This window comes from Diorhabda sublineata, chromosome X (assembly GCF_026230105.1).
Source record: "Diorhabda sublineata isolate icDioSubl1.1 chromosome X, icDioSubl1.1, whole genome shotgun sequence".
NCBI lineage: Eukaryota > Metazoa > Arthropoda > Insecta > Coleoptera > Chrysomelidae > Diorhabda > Diorhabda sublineata.
In genome coordinates, this window is record NC_079485.1 from 37600549 (window position 1) to 37611808 (window position 11260).

Here is an 11260-nt window from a genome sequence, read left to right on the forward strand (position 1 = left end):
ATTCTCAATTAGTATGTTTTGTATGTTTAGTACTTAGAAAATAATTGGATATCTCTTTCCAAATTCCTGATTGAAATCCCAGCTTGAACTGGTTCAATTATTTCTATTTAAGTTCCATTAATTTTGTATGTAGATTTCCTTTCCTTTTTTTAAGTAATTTTTAGACAGTTTTTTTGTCTTTTTACTGAATCCACAAATTAGCAAATCTATGGTTATAAATATATTGTTCTTTGGCGTCTAACATCCAATCTTATGCTCATGTCCGATAATAGGACATGCTCACAAGCGTTCTTCAAATATACCGCCAAAACTGAATAGCGTACTTGCCAAATCTCCCACGAAAGTCCGTCTGCTTCCGAGCAAGAATTGACACAAAGATAGAATAGGTATTGTTGTCTCACTTACTCATAGGAGTATTTATGGAATATGTTTTACACCAAATGTTGTTAGGGATTGATGAAAATGAAAGACAATTATTCAAATTTCTACTTAACCACATAAAAATAATTAATGTAGTCAAAATTTTATCATATTTCTTGATTTCAAATACTAATATACTTTAATATTTGATCTGACAATACTGCATTAGAAAAAGAATAGTTACAATGGGGTAATTTCATGAAACAACAAGCTTTGCATCCATTATTTAGTTTGTGAGTGATCTATTGAGTTACTTGGTTATTATTTTTCCGTTTTCACCTTTTGGTTCTGTTAGTAGTGTAATTGTGCTTAATTATAGTTCATTTGTATATATTTGAAGCAAAATAGTATTATAATTTCAATTTCGTTTAGTTTAAACCGGCTCCTAAAAGTTTTTTCAGTTTTTAGTATAAAAAATTATAGGTGTAAATGTGTGACGCTTAAAATGGAAGGTATATATAATTTTTATTATTAATATTATATTGATATTATTATTAAATTGTATTCATTTTGCCTGATAAAGATACTTGGTACAAACACATAAATGAGGTGAACCATCCGCATTTATATATAAGTAATTATACTTGTAATTAGCAAACTCATACTCATGAGTACTGAATTATGATACAGAACATGAGTGAGGACAATATATAATATCCAAAGTGGAAGCCTGAATCTCGAGAAATTTTAAATTTCTCGAAGTTTCGGCCTCCATTTTGAAGCCATTATGAAGTTGGAAGGCGGTGGGGAGGTTGTTTATTCGTTCACCAATATAATGGAAATGGAAGCTGTAAAAAAATTTAATTGTTTGTTTTTATTACACTAAGGTTATTTCAATCACAACAAACAACTAACTTTATCTTATCTATAAATTCAACTTCATACATAACAACCTAACCTAATCTAACTTAAAAACATTCAACCTATTCAACATTCAACCTATTATGACCGAGACTTTTTTCCTTTTTTTTGGTCGAGTACAAGGATAGCAAAAAAATTACATATATGTGAAGTTAGGCCGTTTAGTTATAGACTTACGGGAAAGAAAAATTAAACTTTTATATTTATTTTGTATGAAAAATTACAATACATTCAATAGATAAACCTAAATCACACTTTTTACATATAGTTGTTTATAATTCCACTCAGGGAAAGTCCAACATCTTGATTCTTCTAGATCCCCATTTTCAATCCAGCTTATTTATCCTTGAGACCAATTTTTTATAGCAAGATTTCTGTAGCTTGATTTATGTTCGTGTTATTAGTAGTACTCTTCGAATTACTAGGTCTTCAGAATCATAGGAAAAATGCATTGTTTATTCGAAAGTTCTATTTCAACTTAAGATAGAAGTTGATGGCTGTTTAGATTATCCTACTTCCTTGATCCTTGTCGGGAGAGTTCTCATCAGTAAGAACGATTGGATCTGGTGGCTGTATAAATATATCTTGTGCCTTATCAATGTAAGCAATTTCAAGGGCCTCTTCTAACGTTAGGGAACCCCTAGAAACAAAAAAATATGTTTTAAAAAATTGTTCTATTAACTAGTGTCTAATAGCCTAGCGTTACTTATATGTAATGCTTTCGCTAATGTTTTTATTAGAAATAGAATGAAATATACATACTATTTCTACTAAAGAAAGCAACTACAAAAATAAATTCAAGCTAAAATGTTTCAACAACCTCGTGCACTAATTTCGTTGGTAGAAACAAACCATTAACATAATAGTTCAAGATGACACTGGTAGCATCATTTAGCCACAAAATGCTGAAGTATTGAACTTATTTAATTTTAAACCGAATGCTACAAACTTTACTTATAAAAATTTGATATTATTAATAATCTAATCAATGAAAATTTACAACGATTTGAATAACAACCATGATATTTATCAAGCGTAAAATTTTTATATTGATTTTTGAATCTTATGAATTGAATATTTTTCTTGAAAGAAAAAACAAAACCTAACCAAAGACGTTGGAATTTGCAATTAATTAATTTTACATATTTTTATGTTGTACTTTGACTATAATTTCAATCACCGATGATAAATACATACACTTTGGTGTTTAATTTGGTGATAATCCCACTACTAAGACCTTTATATATATTTATTTTTTCAGATCATTTCATAGAACCTGAGAAACTACTCTCAATCCTTCAATCATGTGATAATTTTCTTATTGTTGATATTCGTCCAGTTAAAGATTTTTTAAAAACTAAAATCAATCCCAGTAAAGGGTATATTATTAACATTCCTGAATCTTTCATAATACCAGGGTAAGTATATTCTATTGGTATTTGAATAAACAAAAATTTGTATTTTTATCAATTACTTGTACATTTTTTCGATTATGTTTAGATCTTCTGCAAATGCTTTGGGATATCGTCTTGTGTCTTCGGCAAAAAAACTTTGGGACAAAAGGGACCAATTTCATATCTTAATTCTATTAGATAAAGACACTATACAACGCAACTATTTAGGCACAGGATTATCAAGATTGAGGAATATTATTGTAAAAGTAAGACCTTTTTGGTGTGAAATTAGTTCAATAATTACATACATCTGTGTTTCAAGAAAAAATTGGTACATTGTAATTAGAAAATGTCAGTGGATGTAGATTAATTACATAATACGAGTATTATCTCATAATCAGATGTATACAATTATTGAAGCCATTTTTTTTGCATTTAACTAAATAAGTTTGTTATAGCAAGTTTTTCATTTGGAAATATTGTTTAGATTGAACCATATTTCAAAGTTCTTTCTACAACTTTCATATAATTCTGATATATACTTGAATTTTTTTACATATAGAATTAGAATGTTTACTTTTTTTAATATTTGGTATGATAATCTAATACAGGGTTCTTTTTAATTAATGCGAGGAATGTTTCCCAGTAATCGCAAATGATTAATCACCTGGTTTTTTTCCAACATTTCCGTTACATTTTTGTTATATATTACTTAAAATGTTTGTTTGTTTCAAAATTCTCCGTTTTAAATTTTTTTGGGATCAATAGATTTGGAGAAAAAATACTATATCATTGTAAATAAAAAATAATAACTACTTATTAAGAACATAAAAAAGAAAATGTGCAGCATCATGGTGCATGAACCACTAGTTCAAGGAATATTGTTATCTCATCTGTTAACAACATATTAGTTAGAAAGTTAGGATTTCGTTTGTTATAAAATGTAACCAACTGATGAATGTCATATCTTATTATTTACGTTGCTTCTATTTCATCTAGAATGTCTCATAGTCTTATGTGTTAAGAATAGCAGTAACACATTTGAACTTGTAGTTCAGAGGCAAACATCTGTAAGCACTAAATTTTTTATGGGGGAAGTAGAACCTTTGCGAATATTGGAAAATTGGTCAGCGGTTTCTTTATCATGACAAATGTACCACGTGTTGGGGGTTTTTGGTCGTCCTTAATAAAAAAAGTTTAGCACCATGCGAGTTCTGACTCATTGCATAAATGTAAAATGTGTTAAAAAGGAAATGTTTTGACACTATTCAGAACCTGAATGAGGGTACTACATTAAAGGAAATTGACTTAAATTGTATTTTATCTTTTTAGTTTTTTCTAAATTGACCTATTTTTTATCAAATTTCGTAATTCCACGGAGAGAAATTTCACTCTGTATATAAGTATCTAAAATTAAATTTCTAAGTGAGATGAAATACCCTCGTTTTGGGGAAAGGTGGTGTTATCAAAAGTCGTTAAAAAGGGCGCATGATGTAACCCTTTTCTAATAAATATTTATGATTATCTAGTGTGATATATGGCGTAGAAATACACATGAACCAGTTATATTGAATGGAGGCTTGAAAGAATTTGTTCAATGTTATCCCACCAGAGTTATCAATGCTTATAAGCTTTTGAAGCAGGTTAATCCCGAGATGTACAAGCTGCAGGAATTAGAAAGTATAAACTGTCCAGAGAAGTTGTACATCATTGTAATTTTTTTTTTATTATTGTTAGAATTGGAATACGTGAATCGATATTTAGGCTCATTCTCAGAGATAAAAGTAGAGGCTAGAATGCTGGAGGACATTTCCCCCTACAACAGGGACAGCAAAAAAATTGTTTTACCAGAAGCGTTAGCTCCTGTGTGTAATGAAATTGATAACATTAAAATTGATACGGCTGTGGAAGAACATCAGAAAACAACAAAACCATCATTTCATGGAGAGAGTAAGCATGGAAATACAAGAGGAAACCGATTGATAAGAACAAAAAGAATCAGAGCTTCTTCTTTGAAACCATCATCTGTGGATTGTACTGTCAGACCAGTAGCTGTAAGGAAATTTTATTTTACATCATTTTTTTCATTCGATTGAATTATATATATAAATACTGTTCCAGATAATTGAAGACGGTTTCACTGGATTAGAAAACTCGGGAAATATATGCTACATGAATAGTTTGTTACAGTGCCTAAAAGTAATTCCTATCATTAAGGAAACTTATGTTACATCTGACAAATATCTGTCTTATACAACTAGAAAGCCTCCAAATATTAATAATCATCTAGCAGAAGTAAGTAGTTCTCATAGAAATTAACATCCTTACTTATTTAAATATGAAGCTGTCATTCCAACATTAAAAATAATTTTTAAAAAATCAACGAAAGTGAAAATGGCTAATAAATGTCTAATTTCAATTGAATAGCTTATTAAATCATATATTTTAGGTCCTACGACAGCTTTGGAGTGGAACAAGTAGTAAGCCTAGAATATATTTTATATCAGAGTTCAAAAATCGGATAGTTGAGTTCGCTCCCAATTATAACAATAACACTCACGAAGATTGCTTCGAATTTTTCTTGTTTCTGTTCAACTTAGTCAGTGAAGATTGCTCAACAGATTTACCTATTAAAGTAGAGACTGAGAGTGAAAAAGCCTGGTTTAGTCACTTACAAGGCCGTTCTTCCTTTTGGATTGAAACGTTTTATTTCCAATTTAAGAATGTAAAAGTTTGCCGCAACTGTCATGAAACACATGTATCATTCGAGACTGAGGGGGCTTTGTTTTTACCCGTACCAAACAAAAATTGTACTTTAGATGGCCTGATTAATGACTACATGAAAGAGAGCAGTTTAGTTGATTATCCATGTAATAACTGTAAATCAGTTAACACTATAATAAATCGAAAAGAAGTCTCCATTGAACCCAAAGTTTTTGCTGTGGTACTGAAACGGTAAGTTAATAAGTTGTATTATTAGTATCCCAAAAACTAAAAGTATCAAAGATGTGGGTGAGGAAGAAAGACTAATAAAGAAATAAAGGAACTCGACTTTATAGTGTAAGATCTGAACCTAAATCGACCTTCAATGAGCTGATAATAAAATAAAACCGTCAATAGGGGTGACTTTGTCCCTCGGAGTATCTTTTCCCAGTTTTTAAGAAAATGTTCAGTACTTAAAAATGGTTGATACGAGTGACACGAGAGGCGCCTAATGTATTTGGATCAACCTTCCTAGGTATACCGTTGGCACCACTGAGTTTTTGGAGGTCTAAAAATTTCTCATCATTTGAAACAGCTGTTTTCTCTACCAAACATTCAACATGTGTTTTATAGTGGTGTTGAATTTTAGTTTGTGGAGCTTCCCTGAACAAAAGGTGAGTTAAATGAACTATATAGTTTATTTAGGTATATAATGAGGATTGACTATAAGTTGTTTTTTTTGTTTAATTCGTTTAATTAAAATTCAAAAACCTTGTGGGCAAAGTCATCTTGCACTCCACCAGAAAAACGTGGTTTCTTTGTCCACCTAGTTTTCTTGTTGAATCCTCATTAAATTACCTATTTTTAATATTATAATGCTAATTTTACCTATGAAAATGATTAAAGTCTTATAATCATTCCACGTTTTTCTATCTACTATACAAAGTGAACAAAATGGTTGAATTTAATCATTTCTTCATTTATCCTATTCTCCATTTCGAAAATTCTTTACCAAGATCTCAAAACTAATTTTGATGTAATAGTTTATTGTAATTATTTTCCTATTTTCTCCCTCATTTCAGATATTCCCGTCATCATACGCCATTACAAGGGAAAGCTGGGTAGACGACATTACATAAATTATTCAAAAGAAGTTCTGCAGTCGGACCATGAAGAAGAAGACTGTAGACAACTGTTTCCTATGGCCAACGTATGGAACCAGATAGCATCACATACAATGTTGAAGATATCCTTGTTGTTGAACTTAAAGAAAAGAAATCATTGGAACATTACATGGTAAAAATACTAAGCTTTTGTATTGATGGGGACATATAAGTTTAATTCTTACGAACATCTGACAAGGGAAAAATATTCGGATTCCCTGGAATTTTAGATGAGGCAAGCATTCAATGCGCAGACATTGTTTTCAAAGCAGATACTTCACAAGAAAGAAGAGGAGTTTTCCATTTTTTTCAAGATTTTACCAAATATTTCTGAAGTGTCTTTTAATTTGTTTGATGTGTGTATTGAAGTGTTTATTTGGCCATCCTTTATTTTCATTAGGTGTTTTTAAATTGTGATCTAAATGAGTTTTTTGAAGAATTAAGTTTAGTGTTATTCAAGTTTATGAAACTTTTTCTATAAAAATTTACACTAAATTAGAAGAAGTATGGTACAAAAGAAGACAACGAACCACACGATTAAAAGTTTTGACTCCTTTATACTGTTGGATTTTCCTACTAAGAAATAATTTTTAGAACAATACATGTAAAGATGTTTATTAAAGTTTATTTTTCACTAATATCATTTTTGTATTTATGCAGTTCTGTAATAAATTTTTCAAATGTAATACATGTTCCTTAGTCTATCTTTTTTGTTATATTAATTTGAATTTTCGACAGTCCACTTGTTTTGACTTTTTTCAAAAAGAGCAAAATAATTTCAAAGTAATTGATATTTTCATTAATTACATTATCATATTTTGAGTTAACAAAACTTTTCTATTATAGATATATATATATATATATATATATATATATATATATATATATATTATATATAAATATATTTGTTTAATTGATGTTATATTGTTTAATATTTTTTAATTATATTACATATATTGGATTGTGATGTATTTAATCAGTCATTTTTTTTGCAATTCATATGTCAGTTGCTCCAAACTAACCCATGCTATTTACTATATGGAGGGTAGTAGTTCGCAAACCTCTATAAGAACCGAATGTTTTGCAGACAACAGACAACCCTATATCAAAGTGTTCGCAATAAAACATTGTATTGGTATAAAATATTTTCAATTATCTAATTAAGTAAAAGTAACTGGCATCGAAATCTACACATTCTATATGTTGATACTTTAGGTCAGGAAAATATATTTTTATTATTTTGATGTTGCAACATCCAATGAAATAATGTTTTGAAAAATAATAAAAAATATAAATGGGATTTATTTTCTTATCAGCTTGGTGAAGGTCCATTTAGTTTCGGATATTCTACTATTAGAGCCTAGAATCAAGAATTTTATTTTATTTCTCTTTTTAAATAGTTATTTAGTGAATTATGATATGATATTAAATATGTTGATATTTGCATTATAGATATTATGCTGACGGTGCCAAGTTTCGTAAAAACGAGGCACAAGTGGATTTCCCTCTTAAACATTTGAAATTTGGCACCTCAGAATACAAGTGCCACAGCGTGGTTCAACATTCAGGGACTTTGATTAGGGGACATTATTATGCAGCTGTAGAGTTGAATGAAGAACTTGGAAATTGGTATCAATTTAACGATGATATGATAACTCTCCTCCCATTACAAAATAGTAGTAATAGCTTGAGACGCACAGCAACAGGTTTCTTTTATGTTCGACAATAATAAAATTTCAAATGTGATATACTGAATAAAATTAATATCCATTTCTGTTGAAATATTTTGATGAAAAATGGTATTTGAATGTTCCATGTTTCTCTTCTTTGGTTATACTTTCTCTCACTTACTTGTGAAAGTCGCAATTATTTTTTTAGACACAGTTATTCAGTTTTTAATCTATTCACATTGACTTCAATACATTTTTAGAAACATTTTCTATTTGTATATTTGCCTGTATATCTTCTCATTGATTTTTTTCTATATTTAATCGGCAATCTACGACGTGCTAGCACGTTGAAACTTTTTAAACCAATTTTTGACTGTCTCCATCGAAGGAGAAGAGTCGCCATACATAGCATCCAAACGATCATTGATTTCGCTGTGTAATTTCCCTTCCAAAAACAAGAATCGAATCACCGATGGATATCGCTGTTTCTCCATTTATTTAAAATCCGCGGACATATCCGCTTCCATACATGGTCAAAACTATGGAGTGTAGAGAAGGAGGAACGTCTCTGGGTTAAAAAATGTGAGCTGATTTTTGATGGGTAAATAGGTGGCGCTGATTATAGAGGGTATTCGCTTGAATTTTACGCGCTGATTTGAAAATAACTGTATAGTAATGCTTTAAATTATGCACCGTGATAATGAAATTAGTAGTATTAAAATAATGAAAAGATTAACAAAACAGAATCTCGTTAAATTAACTTTATTATTTAGCTATTTATTTGGTTTAGATAATACATATATTCTAATATGAAAAGAAAGTAGAATCATGTAACAATAATGAAATAGTATAAAAAAACATTTTGGTTGATTAAAATAAAATATTGAATTTTATCCGTAACTAATATAATAATTATAGCGATATAATTAGATCAATAAAAATAATAGAATAATAAAAAAAATATTTCGGTTCATAAAAATAAAATATTGAACTTCATTAGCAACTAATATAATAGTTATAGTCATATAAAAATATCAATAAGAATAATAAAATAATTGAAAATAAAACATTTTGGTTCATAGAAATAAAATATTGAACTCTATCCGCAACAAATATAATAATTATAGTTTTGTTAAAATATCATTGGTAATTAGCTTATGCAAGCAGGTACAGAAATATATCAAGTTCTTAATAAAAAATAAAAATCTAATAAGATATTAAGGATTGCACAGCTTTTCACATGAATATAATCAAACGTCAGTCACAACTTTGATAATTTCTTATACAGTAAGTGTTTAACTTCAGATCTCAATCCCATAGTACAATCAGTGCCACGTATTATCCCTACAGAATTCAGACCATATTTTAAACGTACCGTCCATAAGAGATGTTACTCCTTCTCTACACTCCATAGTCAAAACAAAACTATAATTTCCAACGGGCTGAAATCTCCACAGTAGCCGTCTCTAAAGGCCGCTTTACATGATTCAATGCAAAACTCCATATTTCGTGATCAAAAGCATGCGCAGATAAAGCTCATCTGATTGTTTCATGCAAGATCTTGACATTATCTATTTTGTGACAAATTTCCCCTTCTTCTTATATTTTCCATTTTTTATATGTACCTATGTATATTTTGTGATTTATTATAGTTATTTCAACGGATAATTTTTCTAGTCGCCAGAGAACTGTGAATTTTCAGTTTTTAGTCTATTTTATTATTATTATTATTATTATTATTATTATTAGTATTCGTATAGGTTCAGTTCGATCCCTTTCAAATCAAAACATAGTAATGCGAAACTTTTGAAACTATGTTAAATTTTAATAGATAGTTATATCAAATACTGAATATTTCTATTGTTATTTTTTGAAATTACTTTACATGAACCAATCATTGAACTATTTTTTATATTATAATAGACTTTAAAAAATGTTGTTCTGATATATGATTGCTAGAAACAAAATTGAAAATTCAAAATATAAATGTTCATGGTTTTCGTAATGTTTTGTACTTAAGATAAAATTACCTTCTACAATCATGTATCAAAAGTTGTGTTTTATAGTTGACTGTATTAATTGTTAAAATAAATTGGTTATTTATTATTAATGATAGTATTATTATTATTCACCCTTTTATGTACAAGGACCGATTCCTCTGTTCGACTCAGACCCATTTATAAATCAGAACAACTGTTTATCATTACATTAAATTTTAATCTATTATGTAGTAAGTAGTATGTAAGTGTGCCTTAAATTCAAATTCTAGAGTTACATCTCAGTATCCTAATCGATTGTATCAAATAGAGATGAAATCCTTGCACATAAAATGGTTGACCTCAACGCCAATTCACAAACAATTGATGGATACATTAAGGGAAAATTTTCACTATGTCATAGTGAACAGGGGATAGATATCCTACTATCCTGAAAGGTGAAGGCTGCCATTTTCTGGGATTCACAGAGTGTGATATACATTATTACCTAAAGAAGAGCTAAACGGTTGCAGGATTGTAAAGAAAAGAACGACCCCAAGAAAAATAAATTTAATTCGAATGGTTGTTAGAGGCTTACTTTGCAGATCTCAAGAAATATTTTTCAGATGAGTTAAGGCAATTGGAGCATCGCTGGGTCAAGTGGTAAATTAGAAAATGAATCGACAATTTGCCGAAATTATAAGCTAAGTATTTATCAAATCAGTCTCGTATATTGTATCTACATTAAATCATATATTAATGTAAACTTAAATAACACTGCACTAGATGTACAGCTGGAAAGTTGTATCTTGGAACAACTCTTATACTTTGTCGACAAAATATAAGGTTTTGTTAATTCTCGTTGGCATAATTCCAGATGTTAACTACTTTTTTTAATTCCCACATATAAATGGTTAATCATGGCTGTATACTGTTTGTATTTTAAAATACAATATCAAAATTAGTTTTATTTTGCTTTTCCAACTTGACAAAAAAATTTTTATGTTGGTTCTACAGAAATTGAATCTGATCTGAAGGAGTTTTCTTTTTTCTTTCTTTCTTTCGTTTTATCA

At 29.2% G+C, this 11260-nt stretch overlaps 1 protein-coding gene and 1 long non-coding RNA gene across 2 annotated transcripts; both read left to right on the forward strand.

Moving 5' to 3' along the window:
* The first annotated feature begins 865 nt into the window (after positions 1-865).
* LOC130451088 (ubiquitin carboxyl-terminal hydrolase 8-like) lies at positions 866-5634 on the forward strand. Its single transcript, XM_056789883.1, has 7 exons — positions 866-872; positions 2543-2699; positions 2782-2941; positions 4205-4355; positions 4413-4729; positions 4797-4970; positions 5125-5634. The coding sequence occupies exons 1-7, from the start codon at positions 866-868 to the stop codon at positions 5632-5634; spliced, it is 1476 nt and encodes a 491-aa protein (XP_056645861.1).
* A 315-nt stretch (positions 5635-5949) lies between these two features.
* LOC130451204 (uncharacterized) lies at positions 5950-7128 on the forward strand. Its single transcript, XR_008910693.1, has 2 exons — positions 5950-6052; positions 6461-7128. It is a non-coding gene; the product is annotated as an uncharacterized LOC130451204 (long non-coding RNA).
* The last annotated feature ends 4132 nt before the right edge of the window (positions 7129-11260 follow it).